At 31.7% G+C, this 22,260-nt stretch overlaps 1 protein-coding gene across 1 annotated transcript; it reads left to right on the forward strand.

Annotated features, from left to right (window-relative positions):
- The first annotated feature begins 1,787 nt into the window (after positions 1-1,787).
- LOC21390131 (ribonucleoside-diphosphate reductase large subunit) lies at positions 1,788-7,538 on the forward strand. Its single transcript, XM_024165672.1, has 17 exons — positions 1,788-2,296; positions 3,014-3,075; positions 3,189-3,276; positions 3,394-3,657; positions 3,754-3,994; positions 4,072-4,148; positions 4,321-4,491; positions 4,658-4,750; positions 4,880-5,029; positions 5,118-5,204; positions 5,366-5,530; positions 5,610-5,729; positions 6,068-6,270; positions 6,350-6,499; positions 6,596-6,743; positions 6,972-7,055; positions 7,147-7,538. The coding sequence occupies exons 1-17, from the start codon at positions 2,069-2,071 to the stop codon at positions 7,240-7,242; spliced, it is 2,427 nt and encodes an 808-aa protein (XP_024021440.1). The 5' UTR covers positions 1,788-2,068; the 3' UTR covers positions 7,243-7,538.
- Positions 7,539-22,260: the final 14,722 nt, after the last annotated feature.

Consider the following 22,260-nt stretch of genomic DNA (forward strand, 5'->3'; position numbering starts at 1 on the left):
CTTGAAGACTAGTCATCAAGTTCGATAAACTAACAATATCCAATTTATGGGTTAATAATAGGAAGAAATCAACAAACATGCATGTGGCACATTAACAACTACATCCATAATTATTCAAGGATAATATCTTGGCAAATGTATTATTTAGATCAAGATCATAACCTACCTAATGCTTTCTAACATGCTAGAAACTCGTTTTGGTACTGAAATCACTTTAAATCTGTGTGTACTCCATCATGCTTGGTAGTTAATTTCTATGTAGTATATTGAATTATTGTGCCTTATTTATAATGAGTATGTAAAATTATATTTGAATCATAATCCGTATATAATTATGATAATTTTATACTATATTATTCAACATAACTCTCATATTCTATTTTTGTTATTTAAGTAGTTTAAATTAGTAATATTGACTGTTTACCATTTTGTATAGTTTCAATAAAAAATTTTAAAATTTTTTCAAAATGTTCATTTTTTTCAAGAATATCCGTCATCATGACATTTCTGTTGACATTATTCACAAATTAAAATCTCGACAATCCCATCGACAGTGGCATTTTCATTTATGGATATATCAAATACTAAAAGATATCAATGGTATTAAAAATGACACACTAATAGAAGATAAGTATTACACTACGAAACTTATAAATTGTTTCCATTATTCGTAGTGCTCTGGATTTCTTCTCTTTTTCTCAAGGTAAATGCTCATATTGGATTTCATAGAGATATTATTTCAAATTTTTGTTAACAAAGAAGGCATATATGAAAATATTTTAAAAAACTATATGCCAAAAATAAAAAGACAAAAAATGCACGGGGACATATGCGTCCGAGCCTCACCTCCCTTCGACTGGCAACAATACCAATTAAAAAGTATGGTGCTCAAGAAGTCAAGGACCCTCGCAGTTAAAAAAAAAGTATAGGGCAAATTGTGTGTCATTATTATTATTCTTGAAAATCTTTATAAATTAAAATATTTTACATCTAATGTAATTATTTATATGAATATTTCACTTATTAAGTAATTTTTTTAGAGCAAACTTATAATGCAATTAGGACACGAGTATTTGTGAAATTTTTGAAGTCATTCGTCAAATTTTAATACTGAGACTAAAACTGTAAAAAAAAGGGGGAGAAACGAAACTTCATGAAAGACTAAAACTGTAAAAAAAAAGGGAGAGAAATGAAACTTCATGAAATAATATATCATGAAAAAAATTTTGAGACCAATGTAGGATTGTCCATTATCCAAGGATTAATGATACTAATTATCTAAAAATTGTTATAGGACCTCACTTTTACTTAGCACCACACAAATTAAAAGTGAATCTCATAATTCAAGGCTCGTTACAGTGTTTTCTCTCACAAAAAATACACATAAATTGAAAATAATTCTGAATCTGTAAACTAAACATCTACATAGTATAAGGTCACTTTCAATTGTTTTGTTTTATTTTCTTGTTTTTGTTTAAAGGACCTTGTAGTGTCAAACAACTCGTTTTTGTTTATTTTTTTGATTAGTTTGACTGATTAATAGTGTTAATTTTTAATTATTAGATTAGATTAAAATTACATTAAATTAAAAGAAATATGAAGAATAAATAATTTTTGATACGTGACATTGACAATAGAAAATTAGTAGTAGTTTATTTATTTATTTATTTTTGCCATAAACTCTTTTTATTTTTTTTTATTTTTAAGAAAGATTGTGGTGGGTCTCACAACCAAAGTTTAAAATGGCCAGCTACACAAGAAAGTCAACAAAATCCGTATTTCCCGCCAACTCCCATCACCGCACTCACAACAAAGGTAAAGAAACACCAAACTTACTTTGCAATCCGGCGGGAAAATTCGAACTTCAAGAGGGAAAAACACAAACCCCCAAAATTTCCAACAAAAAAAAAACCCCTAATTTTTCGAATTCCCCTCGCTTTGTTACCCATATATAAACCGTTTCTGGTTCTTCACTCATTTATCGCCTTGTGCGCGCAAACTGTTCGACGAAATTCCCCAACCGAGAAAGCGCGAGAAAAAGGAGCGAGAGAGTGAGATCGAGATAATCATGTATGTGGTGAAGAGAGACGGGCGTCAGGAGACGGTGCATTTCGACAAGATCACGGCCAGGTTGAAGAAGCTCAGCTATGGCCTTAGCATCGAGCACTGCGATCCGGTTCTGGTCTCGCAGAAGGTCTGCGCCGGCGTCTACAAGGGTGTCACCACCAGCCTACTTGATGAACTCGCCGCCGAGACCGCCGCCGCCATGACCGCCAATCATCCTGACTATGCTTCGGTCAGTATTGTTCCCGAGCTTGTCATTTTTTATGATTCTGGTTGAGTTTCGATTTCGGGATTTGGTTTTCCTGTGTCCATTTGGTCCTTTTTTTCCTTGATCGGAGTGTTTTTATGAAATTGATCTGTTGCGGCTTTTGTTCTTTGGATTTTGTTCCCTTGTGAGATCCGATTGTTAAATTGATCTCACTATTTTATACTGATTGTACTTTTGCGTTTCTTATATTAATAGTTTCTATCTTTCTGTTTGGCGGCTTAGATTATTTTGGGTTTTGGGCTTTTGCTTTTTCTCTTTAAAATATTAATGTTAATTTCATTTCGTCTGATAGGTTGATAAGTATTGTAAAGTGCATCTTTTAGTTGTAATTTTTTCTTCTGGGTTTCTTGTTTATTGGTTCTGATGCTCGATATTTGTTGAATTTTTTAACCTTTTTTTGTTGTTGTTGTTGTTCATATCTTTTTTTTTTGTTTTGTGTGTTTCGGATGATTTTTGGTTTTGGGATTTCTTTTGTTTATACTGGTCACTCCGTTGAATTTTTGTGGTTTTTGTAACATGTTGGCTTTCTTAATTTCTTTGTTTGTTTAAATGGTAAAATGGGTCACTTTGTTATACTTGAATTGCCTTCATTATGCTTATTTTTTGAACTATCTAAAATCTAAATGAAGAAAACTTGATGAATTACTGAGTCTAATTTTGGTTTGTTTGACTTTGATGCAGTTGGCTGCAAGGATAGTTGTCTCAAATCTGCACAAGAACACCAAGAAATCATTTTCAGAGACGTAAGCCTTATTAAGATTTGTTTCAATTTACTTGTTTTTTATCCTTTAATTTATAATTCACGCTCAAATGTTAAAAGTAACCTTTATTTTATGTGGGTGGATGCTTAATGCAGGATCAAAATCATGTATTTCCATGTCAATGAGAGATCTGGGCTGAAGGCTCCTCTAATAGCTGACGATGTCTATGAAATCATCATGAATGTAATTTTCTTTCTCTACTTTTTTCTTTTTTTTTTGGCATTTTGTGTTGACTATTATCTGGCATTCGTAATTATGTTCAGTTTCTTGAATGCTGACATTTTAATTTTCTTTTACCAGAATGCAGCTCGACTCGATAGTGAGATAATCTATGATCGGGACTTTGACTATGATTACTTTGGCTTCAAAACCCTTGAGAGGTCATACCTCTTGAAGGTGCAAGGGAAGGTTATTGAAAGGCCTCAACATATGTTGATGAGGGTTTCTGTTGGAATTCACAAGGAGGACATTGAATCTGCTATCAAGACATATCACATGATGTCTCAGCGGTGGTTTACTCACGCCTCCCCCACCCTTTTCAATTCGGGAACACCAAGGCCTCAGGTGTGTTACTATGTTGTATTCATAGATATTCTAATCCATTTTGTTGCTTTAATTTATGTTCTAATTGAAAATGATGCTTTGGTTGTGTTATGGCAGTTGAGTAGCTGCTTCCTGTTGTGCATGAAAGATGATAGCATTGAAGGCATATATGACACCTTGAAGGAGTGTGCTGTTATCAGCAAATCAGCTGGAGGAATTGGTGTCTCGGTTCACAATATTCGTGCCACAGGGAGTTATATTCGGGGAACAAATGGGACATCTAATGGAATTGTTCCAATGCTACGGGTTTTCAATGACACCGCTCGTTATGTTGATCAGGGGGGAGGGAAGAGGAAAGGTATATATTCTTGTCTCTGTGTGATGTTCTTCATTTGAAGTGTGCCTTGTTCTGACCAGTATGTTTGCTGCTTATAGGTGCTTTTGCTGTGTACTTGGAGCCATGGCATGCTGATATTTTTGAATTCCTTGATTTGAGGAAAAACCATGGAAAGGTATGATCTGAACTTATATTTGTAGCCTCTCAATGATACTGTTATCAATTTGGAAGTTACTCAACTACCCTATGGATGCATACTGTCATCTTTATTTGTCTTTAGCTTCTCATTTGTGTTAGTATTATATTGGGACTGATGTCTTGATCATTAAATCCATTTGTTATTATAGGAGGAGCATCGTGCTCGTGATCTGTTTTACGCTCTTTGGGTGCCTGATTTGTTTATGGAACGAGTCCAAAGTAATGGACAGTGGTCAATGTTTTGCCCTAATGAGGCACCAGGTTTGGCAGATTGCTGGGGTGAAGAATTTGAAAAGCTTTACACTGAATATGAAAAAGAGGTAGATCAAATTTTTCCTTGCCTTTATATTGTTGTATCCTTGTTTTTTTTTTTTTTTCAATAATCTTTTTTTTTTTTTTTTTTTTTCAATAATCTTTTTTTTTTTTTTTTTTTTTCAATAATCTTATTGTCTTATTTTGTTTTTACTTATTTGGGCCTTTTTACAGGGAAAGGCCAAGAAGGTTGTCCCTGCACAGAATCTATGGTTTGAGATTCTAAAATCTCAGATTGAAACTGGAACTCCCTATATGCTTTTTAAGGTGTTTAACTTGCAATCTGATTTCTAAAGCATATCTCATAATGCTTTGCTTTCTCATGGTGATAACACGTCTTTCTTCTCTCAGCTGATAGATTATTTTAACATTTTTTTTTTCTGTTTGCCTTCAAAGGACACTTGCAATGGGAAAAGTAACCAACAGAATCTGGGTACCATCAAATCTTCAAACTTGTGTACTGAGATAATTGAATACACAAGTCCAACAGAAACTGCTGTATGCAATCTGGCTTCTATTGCCTTACCAAGATTTGTCAGAGAGAAGGTAAGGCTATACTGGCATTGCAGATTGAAGTTTTTCCTGTCTCTTATGTTAAGTTCTGTGTGATGCGATGCTTTCTTGTTTGTTACAGGGAGTTCCAATAGAATCACATCCTTCTAAGGTTGTTGGAAGCAGAGGTTCTAAGAATAGATACTTTGACTTTGATAAATTAGCAGAGGTTAGAGTTACAATCCAAATCTAATTGTTTTATGAAGTTTTCATGTATTTCTCTTTAAGCTCATTATGTCAGAGCATTTTAATTATTTTATTGAGTTGATCGCTGATATTTTTCATCACAATAAAATTTGCATCTCAGTTTTTCTGGTTCTTTTTGGACAGATTACTGCAATAGTCACTTCAAATCTGAACAAGATCATAGATGTTAATTACTATCCCGTTGAAACTGCAAGAAGGTCTAATTTACGACATAGGCCCATTGGAATTGGAGTTCAGGGTCTTGCTGATACTTTCATTTTGCTTGGCATGGCATTTGATTCACCAGAGGTATTTCTCATGTCAGTTCTGCTATATTTTAATTGTATCCTGGGTCTTTTGAGTTTACTGAGTCCTGTTGTGATGGCAGGCTCAACAACTAAACAAAGACATATTTGAGACGATATACTATCATGCACTGAAGACTTCTTCTGAGTTAGCTGCTAAAGAAGGCCCTTATGAAACCTATGATGGCAGTCCTGTAAGCAAGGTATATGAGTTAGCTGCAAAAAATCTCACTATGTATAAGTTTCACATTAAACATATGTGCTGGACACATTTTGTAAGCTTTACATCATTTTATTAATCCTTTCATTATATTTTACGCTCCGTGGCTTTATGAAATATCTAAAATAGTATTTCCAAAATAACCGCCTATACGGTGATTCGTATAGTTGGTCCTAAGTCTGGGTAAAGGAAGAAGGTTGCGGTAGGTTAACAGCCAGCGTAAAAATATGTCACTCTACATGGATTTCTCATTTACAGTATTTCCAAAATAAGATACATGATACTAACTCTAGCTTCTTAAATGGTCACTGCTTTGTGCAGGGAGTTCTTCAGCCTGACATGTGGGATGTAACACCTTCAGATAGGTGGGATTGGAAAGCTGTAAGGGAAATGGTATTGAAGAATGGAGTTAGAAATTCACTTCTTGTGGCCCCAATGCCTACAGCCTCAACCAGCCAGATTCTTGGAAACAATGAATGCTTTGAGCCGTATACTTCCAATATCTATAGTCGCAGAGTTCTGAGGTTTGCTTTCTCCAGCCCATTGTATTAATACATTTCAATGTTGATTTTCATGGGCTTAATCATATATTTTTTTTTTCAGTGGTGAATTTGTTGTGGTGAACAAGCATCTGCTTCATGACCTGACTGAGATGGGTCTGTGGTCCCCTGCAATCAAGAACAATATAATCTATGAAGATGGATCTGTTCAGAACATAGCAGAAATCCCTGATGAGCTCAAAGTCATTTACAAGTACGGAGCTGAATTGTCCCTACATAATATACTAATAAAGTGACTAGGTTTCTTTGTTTTGTATCTATTCGTGCTAAGAGAATCTTCTGTAACCAGAACTGTTTGGGAGATCAAGCAAAGAACATTGGTCGATATGGCAGTTGATCGTGGATGCTACATTGATCAGAGTCAAAGCCTAAATATACATATGGACCAACCCAATTTTGGGAAACTTACTTCTTTGCACTTCTATGCATGGTCCAAGGTATGAAGCATTTCTATTGTGCCAAATGTGAAGCTTGTTTCTAGTTTTTTTTTTTCCCGATATTCGTCGAATAAAAATTCTGACTTTTTTTCTTTTCTCCTCCATAAAAGGGCCTGAAAACAGGAATGTACTATCTGAGGTCTCGCGCTGGAAGCTTGTTTCTAGTTTTTTTTTTTCCCGATATTCGTCGAATAAAAATTCTGACTTTTTTTCTTTTCTCCATAAAAGGGCCTGAAAACAGGAATGTACTATCTGAGGTCTCGCGCTGCAGCTGATGCTATCAAGTTCACTGTTGATACCTCTGCCATCAAAGTAACAATCTAAATTTGCTGCTTCCACTTTCTCCTTTTAGTTGAATGTGTGCGAAACCTTGATTTGCTATTTTTTTACCTGTGCAATGCAGGAAAAGCCAAAGGTTGAGGATAACGTCGATGCCAATATGGCGCAGATGGTTTGCTCTCTGACAAACCGTGAAGAATGCATGGCTTGTGGAAGTTGAAAGAGTGCATGTGTGTATGTATATATGCATTACTTTTGGTGGTTTCATGCTTCAGACATCATAAGTTTGGCCTAACTTAGAGATGTCTTTGTGGGAGATCTTGTTTTGAAGGTTTTGGGAACAAGGGTTCCTAAAATCTACCGATCAAATATCCTCTCGTGTATTTAAGTTTGAATTACTAAATCCTCTGTATAGCTTTACTAGTAAGAATCAGTTGTTAAATATGTGACGTGTTTGCTTTCAAGTTAAATGGATTAACGGGTAAAATACTAGGGCTACCCTGCTCGCTTTGCTTCTATTGATGTCTATTCAAACTCTAATAATTTATTTAAATTATGATGGAATGAAAGATATGTCGTTTAAATCTAACAGTTATAATTTTTAAGATCTTGTTTATTTCATCAATTTGAGTTTTTAATTTTAATTTTGTTATAATTAAAAATATTTATAAAAAATTACATTTAATTTTTTTTGATATAGTTAAAAGTTTTCATATAAAATTATATTTTAATTTAAATTTGTGAACTGAACGGGGTTTAAGTTAATGTCATTGGGTGGTATGAAGATAAAAGTTTATATTTTTTTGAGTATCTTTGAGCTAAATTTATGGAACTCATGGTAAAGAAAAAGTTGTTGAACTTATTGCCTTATTTGGAACTTGGATTATTTGGGGGAAAGAAAAAATGTGATGGATTTTAAGAAATGTTTAGTTTATGAATTAGAATTATGAGATTATAATTATTTTTAATTTACGTGTATTTTTTATAAAAGAAAATATTGTAATGAATTATGAATCATGATTTGAATTAGGGTACGAATCTCCTTATTAAACGTCACTTGCTTTTTTCTGTTTGGAACTAAAGGAAAATGTGGAAAAAAATAACATAGAAAAATAGATGGAAAATGTTAAACATAATTGGTGGATTTTATTTTCCCTAAAAATTTGAGAGGAAAATGAAAATTTAAATGGGGAAAACTTTTGGGGAGTCCACCCATTAGCCACTTCTTGCTTTTGCAAGCTCCACCTTTACAACTTTCCTTCCCAGACCACTCTCCTCCCTCTCTCCACCTCCTCTGCCGCCGACTCTCCCCCCGACTTTGCTACCTCTTCTGTTGGCTTCCACCTTGACTCCGCCACCTTCAACTGCCTCTCCTCTCGGCGTCATCTTACCATCCGCGTCTCTGTCTACATTGACCGCATGGGCCGCACGTGCGGTGTCTCCATCGGGAAGCTCATTGGCTGCCTCCACGTCACCCTTGACCTCATCGGCGCCGACTCTAAGCTAGCAGTTTTCAAGCTAGGTGGAATCGTCGTCCGATTCGAATTGGATCCTTGATTTGTGTTCCAATTTGGCGGCGAGTCGGAGTGTAGCCCTGTTAGGGGTGGCAATTTGTGTCACATGTTGTGCTTTGATTGTTTTTTTTAAATTTACAGTCAACCCGAACACGACCCGTGACACGAAATTTTTTAAAAACCGCAACACGAACACGACACGACTACTTTACGAGTTGACACGACACAACCCGAAAATGACCCGTGACACGAAATTGACCTGTGAATCCGAAATTGACACGAAAATTGTATACTTTTATTTAGTTTTTTACATATTAGAAATAACTTAAAATTCATAACACACTAAATTACAATAACATCCATTGAAATTAAGCAAATAATAGTATACGATTTTGAGTATAACTATTATGATATCACAAGTTCATAATAAAATTTAAAATATGAAATGAAAAATATTTGTATTTTTTAGTTTTTTACGAGTTTCGTGTCGTGTTCGGGTTAGGCGGGTCCAACCCGAATTGACCCGTATTTTTCGTGTCAATTTCAAGTCGACCCGAACCTCTTTTTTCTCAACCCTAACCCGCAAAATTCATGTCGTTTTCGAGTCGTGTCGTGACCCATATTACTAGCCCTAAGCCTTGTGGTGTTCCAGATTCAAGGGAGCATACAACAGCCTGTGGTGTTCCAGATTCAGGGGAGCATACGATAGCTGATGAAGTGAGAGAGAGTGAGGTGAGAGAAAGTGAGGAGAGAGAATGAGTAGAGATAAATTGATGTATTTTTAAAAAAAAAAAAAAAAAAAAATTTTATATAAATTTCTTCAACTACCAAATAAGGATAAAAATTTTGAGTGGATTTTGACTTTTTTTCTTATAAATTTTCTTAAGGTTAAATAAGGTAAAAATTTTCTATTTTCTTTCCCCTTCTTTATTTATTTTTTTAAAATTTTCTTTCCCGCACAAAATCTAACTTCCAAACATAGGCTACATAGCTTCAGAGTGCAGAATTTAAGTTTCTTAGTCTTGATTAATATTTTTTTGAGTAATGTAGTATTTGACTAAAAAGAATATTAATCAAGAGTAAGAATAGAAATTTGATGACGTTTAGTTCATGAATTTAGAATCATGATTTAGAACTGTGATTTAAAATAATTTTCGATTTACGTGTGTTTTTTATAAGAAAAAATACTGTAACGAGCTATAAATTATAATCTAAATTATGATACAAATCCTTACTCTAAACGCACTCTTACGATTCATGCATTGTATTCGTCTGCAAATGATCCTATGGTAAATCCCTGTAAGTGTTGGACCCGAAAGTGGACCACTAGGCCAGAGGAAGCCTTTGTTTTGATCCTGGTCTAAAAATCTGCAAGACAAAAACTGGTCAGTGTGCCCATTAATTGACAATGGGCTGTAAGAGGCCAGGTCCATTTTGTTGCAATTTGGCATTTCTTTTGAATGTTGCAATTTAGTATCTAGAAATCATTGCAATTTAGCAGCCTATCCTTTGATCCACCAAAAGGGTAGCAGCCAACCCTGTCTTCAAGCAATGGATCTAGAAGCTTCTTAGAAACCGAATCCGTTTTAAGGACTTGACCAATTTGCCACAACTTGAATAGATATAGATATACCACGTATAGAGAATTATAGGGAATATTTGTGCCCTTCAACTTCATTCACTCTCTTTTAATTTGACTCTACAGGGTAAAGAAATATAAATCTAAGAGCGTTTAAATGAGGGTTTATATGTCTTATTTCTCCATTAGGATTAGGATTTCTATTATCGGATAAAAAGGCAAATAACATATTTTAAAAACAGTTTTTTAAGTAAATAACATGTTTTTAAGGTGATTGATGCGAAAACGTATTTACTAATAAATTAATATTTATATATCCTGTATGAATACAATATTTATTAGTAAAGTCAATACTTATATCGAGTATTGACCTAAAATACTGTATTTAAGTTGTGTAAATGAATATTTTCAACTAACTATGCTACTTCAATTATTTTGGGATTAAGATGTAATTCATTTAGAGTCGTTTCGAAGTGGATGAACCCTATTATAGTGCTATTAGTTGGAAGAGTTCTCTCCGTTATTAGATAATATGTGCGTTTATATTGTCTAATCATGTGAACAACACCCATTTTTTTGACTCTGATATTGTTCTGTATCTTAGCTCTTTATTCACTTTTTAATGAAGTTGTGCTATTGACTTTCAAAAAAATTATTTTAAAAATATTCTATTTACTTAAAAACCATTTAAAAAGGAGAAAATTACAGTTCTATTATTATTATTATTATTGCTATATTGCGTTTATGGGTGCATTTATTACATATTGACGTCTAAGTCTAGTCTGACGTCATTGGCGTCATTGGACAATGAATTCTAATAGCTCTTATGGGTGCATTTATTCTCAATCCCTATTTACATCTAAGTCTAGTCTGCAACATTGCATGATTTATTCCTCCTAGGTAGGTAGAGGGGGGCTAAATTTACCAATCTCTCAACAACATAATTTTAGGTCACTAAATTACTGACAACAACTTGCACAGAATTTAGAAATTTAACACCAACTTTTTTTTTTTTTTTGATTTTTTTTTTCTCACAAACAACTTTTCAGAGCCCATGAAGAGAAAAGTTGAAGGATTTGTCTGTGTCAAAACCAATCAGTATCGGACATTGTTTTTCCATAGTTTTTTTTTGCATGTGCTCTGCTCGGTGTGCTTTTGACATTTCACAAAATTTGTTATCATCAATATGTTTGGCTCATTCAATTTCTACCCTAGCTGTTATAGACCCTTAGGCGTTTTCATTGGACCAAACTAACTTGCACCGGAAATGGAATGTTCAATTTTCAGGTCCACCCAAAACCATTCAGCAAATGGGTCAGCAATTTCAAAGCCATGATAATTATATATATATATATATATATATATATTATTTAAGGGAACCGTGAAATGCAATTTGCAGGCCTATGTTTTTGCAGTTAACGAGTAATGTTCAATTTGCATGATTTTTGGATTCCATAATATGCCTAAAGGAAAACCAGGACTTTATAGTAATTAGATATTATTGTCATGTTCATTTCACCGATTCGAGTTTAGAATTTGAGTTTTGTTACAGTAAAAAGCTCTCAGAAACAATCACATTTAACTTTTTTGTTACAGTAAAAAGCTCTCATATAAAATCACATCTCAACTCAAATTAAAAATTCGAATCAGCGAACTAAACGGGCCTATACATATATACGTATATGTATATATGTGTGCTGAGGATACGAAAGCGATGGGTAGTAGCTAGTGTTCTATTAAATAATATCTAAAAAATTTAAAGTCACATTAACTCATGTCATGTCTGACATACTGATGAGGACAATAATCTGGGCCCGTTTAGTTCGTTGATTCGAGTTTTTAATTCGAGTTGAGATGTGATTGTTTGTAAGAGCTTTTTACTGTAGTAAAACTCGAATTCTAAACTCGAATCAGCGAAATGAACGGGGTCTTAACCTCATTACTGACAACGAGAATCAGATGACAAATATATTACTATAACAAGAGAGAAATAATTGGAATAATAATTTTCTTTAACTAATACTTTTAATTTATAAAATATCAAAGGTCAAATCAAGGACCCGGATAAGAACCACAAACAAATCAAATTGGCCTAATACATCTAAGAGTGAGTTCTTTACTTTGGTCCCCACTGCATGCTTTGAGACGACAAATTAAAAAGTTGCAGAACAGCCAGAGATTGCGTCAACTTATTTTAGATGGAACTCTAGTTAATCTCTATAGGAGAAATTAAACTTGCTTTTGATCTACACTCTTAGCCAGTTGCCAATTTGAGTTTTGAATATATATATATATATATATATGAACTCTAGTTAATCTCTATAGGAGAAATTAAACTTGCTTTTGATCTACACTCTTAGCCAGTTGCCAATTTGAGTTTTGAATATATATATATATATATATATATATATATATATATTCAACTTTACAAGAAGGAAAAAGGAGAGAGATGGTGCAAGTTGGTCATGAAAAAATCAAAGAAAGTCAAAATTTCAAAAAAAGCTTCTTATCAACCATCTTTGTTGAGTAGCACAAGTTTGTTTGTTTGTTTTGCCTTTTTGCCTATTCCATTCTTGCTACGGTAATGAATTTGGTATCAAAGTCAACGTTAACGGTCAACCCACTTTACAAATCCACAACCTCTATCATAGTCATCCAGCTTTAAGCACAAACATAAATAAAAGTAAATAAACAAACATAATATAAAATTGAAACATAATTATTAAAATTACATTACAACATTAATTAATTTCAATGAAAACTTTCCTTATTTACTTCATATAATACTGAACTTGTCACAATCCTTGATTATTTACTTTTATATCACAATCATGTTAATAACTAGCACAAATAATTATTGTATAAGTTCCATAAGTAAGGATATAGTTTCGATGGTTACTGCAATATTTACCTATCAGTTAGTATCGTTGTTTTAACCTTAAGATATTGATATGAAAATTATAATAAATTAGACAGTTTACCAAAATATTTATATTAATTAGTGAACGTGTTATATCATTAAATTTTTATATTTAATAAGTAATCACCAATAAAAACGTAATTATTGAAAACTCATCTACACAAGTAATTATAAAATGCTTGTTGTAATTATTGATAATTATTTTACGTGACTATTGTACAACAGTTGTTTTGATGATTTATTTGATTTAGCAATATTAACCTTCTGACTGTAACAAGAAACTAAATAAAAAACAGTTAATAAATATAAACCTAAAGATGTTGTAATCAACTAAAATGAGATATATACACTTTGTGCTAAAGTCAGGAGTCGAATTATTATTAGACTATACCTGTCACCACATTTAAACCCATATATTTTACCAAACCTTCATCAAATTAAAAAGGAAATAGATAATAAGGCTAGTTTTAGGCTTTTAGCAAATTTGACAAGAAAGCTAAAAATATGATCTTGTTCTTGGCAATGAAAACATCAACTCGTAATTGTTGAAGCTTGTTCAGTTGTTATGTATAAGTTGACAATGATTTTACGAGCTTCTTGAATTGAAATTTTCTCTTTTGTTTTTTTAGAAAAAAAAAAGAAAAAAAAAAAAGAAAAATCTAATCTATAAGATTTGAAATTGACTTTATACAGATGCTTCAACAATTAACTACCGAAGCATTAAATTTTCTGGTTGGCTGTAGAGTCTAAGACAATGATTTGTTTACTCAGTCATAAACCAACTCTTCCTTTTCAAATAATAATAATAATAATAATAATAATATTTAGTAATAATGTCTATAACAACATGCTTGCCTTTTGTATTTATTTCTACAGTCGTGCCGGGTTTTATGAGTTGCACGTCACCAAATCTGATGTGACCCTTGCAACTCAGGAGATTTAAATTTTCTGTTTAATTTTTAGTATCTCAATTAAGTATTAACATTTAACAAATCACACCATATAATATCATCTCATAATAAGTATAAAATAGTTAGTTTAAAAACATATTTTATTCTTTATACGACGTGTCATAATTTAATTGATTAGACACTAATTAAGTCATTAAAATTAAACATAAAATTTGAGTCCACAACTTAGTTACTCATTTAAAAAACTATAAATCAATTAATTAATTATTTGTGGATGATTTGTTTATTTGTTTTTGTTTTTGTTTTTTTTATAATTTGGCTCGGGCGAATTAGTTTTCTTGAGTTGATTTAGGGCATAAAAATACCTTATTGACCGGACACAAATTTAAATTGTTAAATTTCCATTAGATTTGGTTGAATTATATTAATTTTTTAATATGAGAAGACTTTAATGTAATTAGGTAATTTAAAATTGTCTTATTTGTAGGATTATTTGAACGAGTAAAAATCTAAATGGAAGATTATTACTATAATTTGACATTTTATAAATGTGTCTTTGAATGTTTCATATTTGGCAGTCTCTCTCTCTCTCTCTCTCTCTCTCTCTCTCTCTCTCTCTCTCTCTCTCTCTCTCTCTCTCTCTCTCTCTCTCTCTCTCTCTCTCTCTCTCTCTCTCTCTCTCTCTCTCTCTCTCTCTCTCTCTCTCTCTCTCTCTCTCTCTCTCTCTCTCTCTCTCTCTCTCTCTCTCTCTCTCTCTCTCTCTCTCTCTCTCTCTCTCTCTCTCTCTCTCTCTCTCTCTCTCTCTCTCTCTCTCTCTTTTTCTAATTTGTGCTTGGATTGAACAAAAATATAACTCAACGTTGCAACTTTCATATATTCTATAATCTGTTTTCCAACTTATTTAATTGAAGTACAGTCGTATACTACTTCCCACAGAAAATAATTAGTTATCTACATTCCTGACGTTATGTTATTTCACATTATTTCCATTACGTAAATGAGTCGTATACATTCACCATTTAATAAAAAATTTTACGTAAATGAGTTGTATACATTCAACATATAATAATAATTATCTTTAAAGTATGACGTAATGTAAAAATATATATATATATATATATTTCGAGTGTAAAGAGATAATAAGAAATTGCAAGTTGAAATGATTTATTTAAATTGAAAAAAAAAAGAGATAAAAGTGAGACATTGGACAAGGAGATAACTTATCCCATTTTTTTTATTTTTTATTTTTTACTGAACTCACTAATAGGAATCTTAAAACTAAAACTATTAAAATCTTTTTTATGTAATTAATTGTCATTGACTTAAACAATATATGCGAACTTAGTAAGAATATATAAATAATGTTCTTCTTGTTTTTTTTTTTTTTTGCTCAGAATTATGTAAAAAATATAAACACGTGCAAAACAGAAATTGCGTGGACAACTGGACATTGAATCGCTTTCATATTTAGAGACAGTCGTTGTCGGTGGGCCCACTTGCCCATGTCTCCAAGTGGCAACCATTTGGCCCATACTTTAAATTTTATTTACTATTCAAATCGGAAAATGAATCTCTCTACTAAACATTCTCTTAGAGTCTGTTTAATTTACTTATTTAATTTTTAATCCAAGTTAATATGTGATTTTATATAAAAAAAAATTTATTGTAGTAAAAAAAATTAAATATAATTATTTTTAAAAAAATTTTATTGTAATAAAACTCAAATCGATGAAATAAATAAAGTCTTAAAACATTACCTATGTTCAATATTATCCACACCTTATAAACGCGTGAAACATTTGCCATTTGTTCACGTCTAAACCAAGAAACCATGCACATTTGAAATAAAAAATTTAAAAATTTGGAGAATTTTTTTTTAATAGAGTATGAAAAAAGTCTCTTACTATAGAACACTGTTTTCTTTTTTCGAATAGTTTATCTAATGACTGCTTCGTTATTAATGATATTTAAATACTTATTTTTTTTCATGGTGGTCTGTACGATAATATTCCTTTCAGTGGGGAATAAAATAGCTAGTAGCCCACCTTTAATTAAATTTGCTTTCTATAATTCTCAGTGTTGTTTAGGGTATAAAGGCTGTCCCGTCATTTGTAGCATCTACTGTTATGGCTAATTTTAATTTTTTAGTAGACGTTTGATTTACAGATTTAAAATCATAATTTAAAATTATTTTTAATTTATGTTTATTTTTTATGAGAAAAAATATTGTAACGAGTCACGAATTATGATTCGAATCATAACATGAATCATCATACTAAACACCTTCTTAATTACATATTAAAATTTATCCACAAAAAGAAAAAAAAAAGAACGCATTTTTTTTAATTATATTCTGCAGTATGAAAGAGGTAATATAAACATCAATCCACACCACCCAATTTCTTAATACATAAAAATAGCACACACAAACCCCACCAAAATATTAAGAAGGTGTTTGGTATGAGAATTCATATCATGGTTCGAATCATGGTTCGTGACTCGTTATAGTGTTTTCTCTCACAATAAATATACATAAATCGAGAATAATTCTAAATCATGATTCTGAATCGAAATAAAAAACACCGTTATTACTCATTACAATACAAGCCCAAACCGTGACTGAACTGAAAATTGCAAAGACGATCACAAACAATAACAACAATTGAATATATATATATATATATATATATATATATATATATTCAACTTTACAAGAAGGAAAAAGGAGAGAGATGGTGCAAGTTGGTCATGAAAAAATCAAAGAAAGTCAAAATTTCAAAAAAAGCTTCTTATCAACCATCTTTGTTGAGTAGCACAAGTTTGTTTGTTTGTTTTGCCTTTTTGCCTATTCCATTCTTGCTACGGTAATGAATTTGGTATCAAAGTCAACGTTAACGGTCAACCCACTTTACAAATCCACAACCTCTATCATAGTCATCCAGCTTTAAGCACAAACATAAATAAAAGTAAATAAACAAACATAATATAAAATTGAAACATAATTATTAAAATTACATTACAACATTAATTAATTTCAATGAAAACTTTCCTTATTTACTTCATATAATACTGAACTTGTCACAATCCTTGATTATTTACTTTTATATCACAATCATGTTAATAACTAGCACAAATAATTATTGTATAAGTTCCATAAGTAAGGATATAGTTTCGATGGTTACTGCAATATTTACCTATCAGTTAGTATCGTTGTTTTAACCTTAAGATATTGATATGAAAATTATAATAAATTAGACAGTTTACCAAAATATTTATATTAATTAGTGAACGTGTTATATCATTAAATTTTTATATTTAATAAGTAATCACCAATAAAAACGTAATTATTGAAAACTCATCTACACAAGTAATTATAAAATGCTTGTTGTAATTATTGATAATTATTTTACGTGACTATTGTACAACAGTTGTTTTGATGATTTATTTGATTTAGCAATATTAACCTTCTGACTGTAACAAGAAACTAAATAAAAAACAGTTAATAAATATAAACCTAAAGATGTTGTAATCAACTAAAATGAGATATATACACTTTGTGCTAAAGTCAGGAGTCGAATTATTATTAGACTATACCTGTCACCACATTTAAACCCATATATTTTACCAAACCTTCATCAAATTAAAAAGGAAATAGATAATAAGGCTAGTTTTAGGCTTTTAGCAAATTTGACAAGAAAGCTAAAAATATGATCTTGTTCTTGGCAATGAAAACATCAACTCGTAATTGTTGAAGCTTGTTCAGTTGTTATGTATAAGTTGACAATGATTTTACGAGCTTCTTGAATTGAAATTTTCTCTTTTGTTTTTTTAGAAAAAAAAAAGAAAAAAAAAAAGAAAAATCTAATCTATAAGATTTGAAATTGACTTTATACAGATGCTTCAACAATTAACTACCGAAGCATTAAATTTTCTGGTTGGCTGTAGAGTCTAAGACAATGATTTGTTTACTCAGTCATAAACCAACTCTTCCTTTTCAAATAATAATAATAATAATAATAATAATATTTAGTAATAATGTCTATAACAACATGCTTGCCTTTTGTATTTATTTCTACAGTCGTGCCGGGTTTTATGAGTTGCACGTCACCAAATCTGATGTGACCCTTGCAACTCAGGAGATTTAAATTTTCTGTTTAATTTTTAGTATCTCAATTAAGTATTAACATTTAACAAATCACACCATATAATATCATCTCATAATAAGTATAAAATAGTTAGTTTAAAAACATATTTTATTCTTTATACGACGTGTCATAATTTAATTGATTAGACACTAATTAAGTCATTAAAATTAAACATAAAATTTGAGTCCACAACTTAGTTACTCATTTAAAAAACTATAAATCAATTAATTAATTATTTGTGGATGATTTGTTTATTTGTTTTTGTTTTTGTTTTTTTTATAATTTGGCTCGGGCGAATTAGTTTTCTTGAGTTGATTTAGGGCATAAAAATACCTTATTGACCGGACACAAATTTAAATTGTTAAATTTCCATTAGATTTGGTTGAATTATATTAATTTTTTAATATGAGAAGACTTTAATGTAATTAGGTAATTTAAAATTGTCTTATTTGTAGGATTATTTGAACGAGTAAAAATCTAAATGGAAGATTATTACTATAATTTGACATTTTATAAATGTGTCTTTGAATGTTTCATATTTGGCAGTCTCTCTCTCTCTCTCTCTCTCTCTCTCTCTCTCTCTCTCTCTCTCTCTCTCTCTCTCTCTCTCTCTCTCTCTCTCTCTCTCTCTCTCTCTCTCTCTCTCTCTCTCTCTCTCTCTCTCTCTCTCTCTCTCTCTCTCTCTCTCTCTCTCTCTCTCTCTCTCTCTCTCTCTCTCTCTCTCTCTCTCTCTCTCTCTCTCTCTCTCTCTCTCTCTCTCTCTCTCTCTCTCTCTCTCTCTCTCTCTCTCTCTCTTTTTCTAATTTGTGCTTGGATTGAACAAAAATATAACTCAACGTTGCAACTTTCATATATTCTATAATCTGTTTTCCAACTTATTTAATTGAAGTACAGTCGTATACTACTTCCCACAGAAAATAATTAGTTATCTACATTCCTGACGTTATGTTATTTCACATTATTTCCATTACGTAAATGAGTCGTATACATTCACCATTTAATAAAAAATTTTACGTAAATGAGTTGTATACATTCAACATATAATAATAATTATCTTTAAAGTATGACGTAATGTAAAAATATATATATATATATATATTTCGAGTGTAAAGAGATAATAAGAAATTGCAAGTTGAAATGATTTATTTAAATTGAAAAAAAAAAAGAGATAAAAGTGAGACATTGGACAAGGAGATAACTTATCCCATTTTTTTTATTTTTTATTTTTTACTGAACTCACTAATAGGAATCTTAAAACTAAAACTATTAAAATCTTTTTTATGTAATTAATTGTCATTGACTTAAACAATATATGCGAACTTAGTAAGAATATATAAATAATGTTCTTCTTGTTTTTTTTTTTTTTTGCTCAGAATTATGTAAAAAATATAAACACGTGCAAAACAGAAATTGCGTGGACAACTGGACATTGAATCGCTTTCATATTTAGAGACAGTCGTTGTCGGTGGGCCCACTTGCCCATGTCTCCAAGTGGCAACCATTTGGCCCATACTTTAAATTTTATTTACTATTCAAATCGGAAAATGAATCTCTCTACTAAACATTCTCTTAGAGTCTGTTTAATTTACTTATTTAATTTTTAATCCAAGTTAATATGTGATTTTATATAAAAAAAAATTTATTGTAGTAAAAAAAATTAAATATAATTATTTTTAAAAAAATTTTATTGTAATAAAACTCAAATCGATGAAATAAATAAAGTCTTAAAACATTACCTATGTTCAATATTATCCACACCTTATAAACGCGTGAAACATTTGCCATTTGTTCACGTCTAAACCAAGAAACCATGAATCGGAAACGAATCTCTCTACTAAACATTCTCTTAGAGTCTGTTTAATTTACTTATTTAATTTTTAATCCAAGTTAATACGTGATTTTATATAAAAAAAATTTATTGTAGTAAAAAAAATTAAATATAATTATTTTTAAAAAAATTTTATTGTAATAAAACTCAAATCGATGAAATAAATAAAGTCTTAAAACATTACCTATGTTCAATATTATCCACACCTTATAAACGCGTGAAACATTTGCCATTTGTTCACGTCTAAACCAAGAAACCATGCACATTTGAAATAAAAAATTTAAAAATTTGGAGAATTTTTTTTTAATAGAGTATGAAAAAAGTCTCTTACTATAGAACACTGTTTTCTTTTTTCGAATAGTTTATCTAATGACTGCTTCGTTATTAATGATATTTAAATACTTATTTTTTTTCATGGTGGTCTGTACGATAATATTCCTTTCAGTGGGGAATAAAATAGCTAGTAGCCCACCTTTAATTAAATTTGCTTTCTATAATTCTCAGTGTTGTTTAGGGTATAAAGGCTGTCCCGTCATTTGTAGCATCTACTGTTATGGCTAATTTTAATTTTTTAGTAGACGTTTGATTTACAGATTTAAAATCATAATTTAAAATTATTTTTAATTTATGTTTATTTTTTATGAGAAAAAATATTGTAACGAGTCACGAATTATGATTCGAATCATAACATGAATCATCATACTAAACACCTTCTTAATTACATATTAAAATTTATCCACAAAAAGAAAAAAAAAAGAACGCATTTTTTTTAATTATATTCTGCAGTATGAAAGAGGTAATATAAACATCAATCCACACCACCCAATTTCTTAATACATAAAAATAGCACACACAAACCCCACCAAAATATTAAGAAGGTGTTTGGTATGAGAATTCATATCATGGTTCGAATCATGGTTCGTGACTCGTTATAGTGTTTTCTCTCACAATAAATATACATAAATCGAGAATAATTCTAAATCATGATTCTGAATCGAAATAAAAAACACCGTTATTACTCATTACAATACAAGCCCAAACCGTGACTGAACTGAAAATTGCAAAGACGATCACAAACAATAACAACAAAGCCGCAAGAAGACGACCATTATAACCTAAAACAACAGGAAAAACCCGTATGTTACGAATAAGACTTTTTTTTAATACCCTCCACCACGTAATTCTCCCAAAAAAGAAAATTATATATATAAATATATATATATATATATGTAGCTAGAGATATTTGCTTTGACTGAAGTCAGCGTTGACTGTTGCTATGGGTTTAACTTGCATATGACGAAAGAAGAAAGTGAAGGTCAACGAATGGGGTTTCATTAGGGTGATAATAACATGCAATTATTAAAAAAAAAATGATAATCACTACAATAATAAAGGCCATTTGCGACGACATTTGTCATCGCAAATAATACAATATTTGTGGCGATATGTCGTCGCAATTACTCCCCGTTAAATAAAATAATCATGTCGTCACAAATAACCTAAATATCGTCGCAAATAACTTAAATGTCGTCATAAATAATTTTGGAGCGCAAATTTCAATAGCGCGGATTTTTGCCGCTAAGGTAATCTATTTTTGCCACGACAAGTTGTCGCAAATAACAAGATATTTACGACAACATTTTTTCTTTGTCGTCACAAATAATCTTTTTAAGATTTCACCAAAAACTAAAGGCGGGAAAAATGATTATTTACGATGACTTAAAAATTATTTGCGACGACATAATGTTGTCGTAAAAAATTTCACCTATTTGCGACGACAATGTCGTCGGAAATAAGTTTGATCTAATATACCCTATCTTCTTCTTCTTCATTTTCCCACGACGTTTTCTCTCTCTCCTGTAAAATCTCTCTCTCTCTCTGCATCCTCTTCCCGTCGCTGCCACCGCCGGCCCTCTTCTCTCTCTTCCCTTCTTTCTCTCTCTCTCTCTCTTCTGATCCCTTCTCTCTTCTTCCCCTCTCTGGCAGCCGCCGGCCCTCCCGCCACCCGGCCCCCGCCAAGCCTGCTCAGCTCACCCAGCCCTACTGCGACTGCGCCAACGAGGGTTCACTTTCCATCTTCACCGAGTTCTCTCCCATGGCCGATCCCTCCTTCCAGCCCGGCCACCCCAGCCAAGCCGTCGTCGAGCTTGGCCGCGTTGTCGACCGAGGCCTTAGGTAAATGATGAATTCATCCTTAGCTGTTTTTTTTAATGAGTCAATTTTATGAAAAAAATTGAATTTTGATTTCTGTTGATTGGAGTGAATTAATGGAGTATAATGTGCTTCCGAGGAGGCACTTGCCCACGCGCGGGGTGACACTGGCGCGCGCGCGGGGCGGCAC

This window comes from Morus notabilis, unplaced genomic scaffold (genome assembly GCF_000414095.1).
Source record: "Morus notabilis unplaced genomic scaffold, ASM41409v2 Scaffold84, whole genome shotgun sequence".
Lineage (NCBI taxonomy): Eukaryota > Viridiplantae > Streptophyta > Magnoliopsida > Rosales > Moraceae > Morus > Morus notabilis.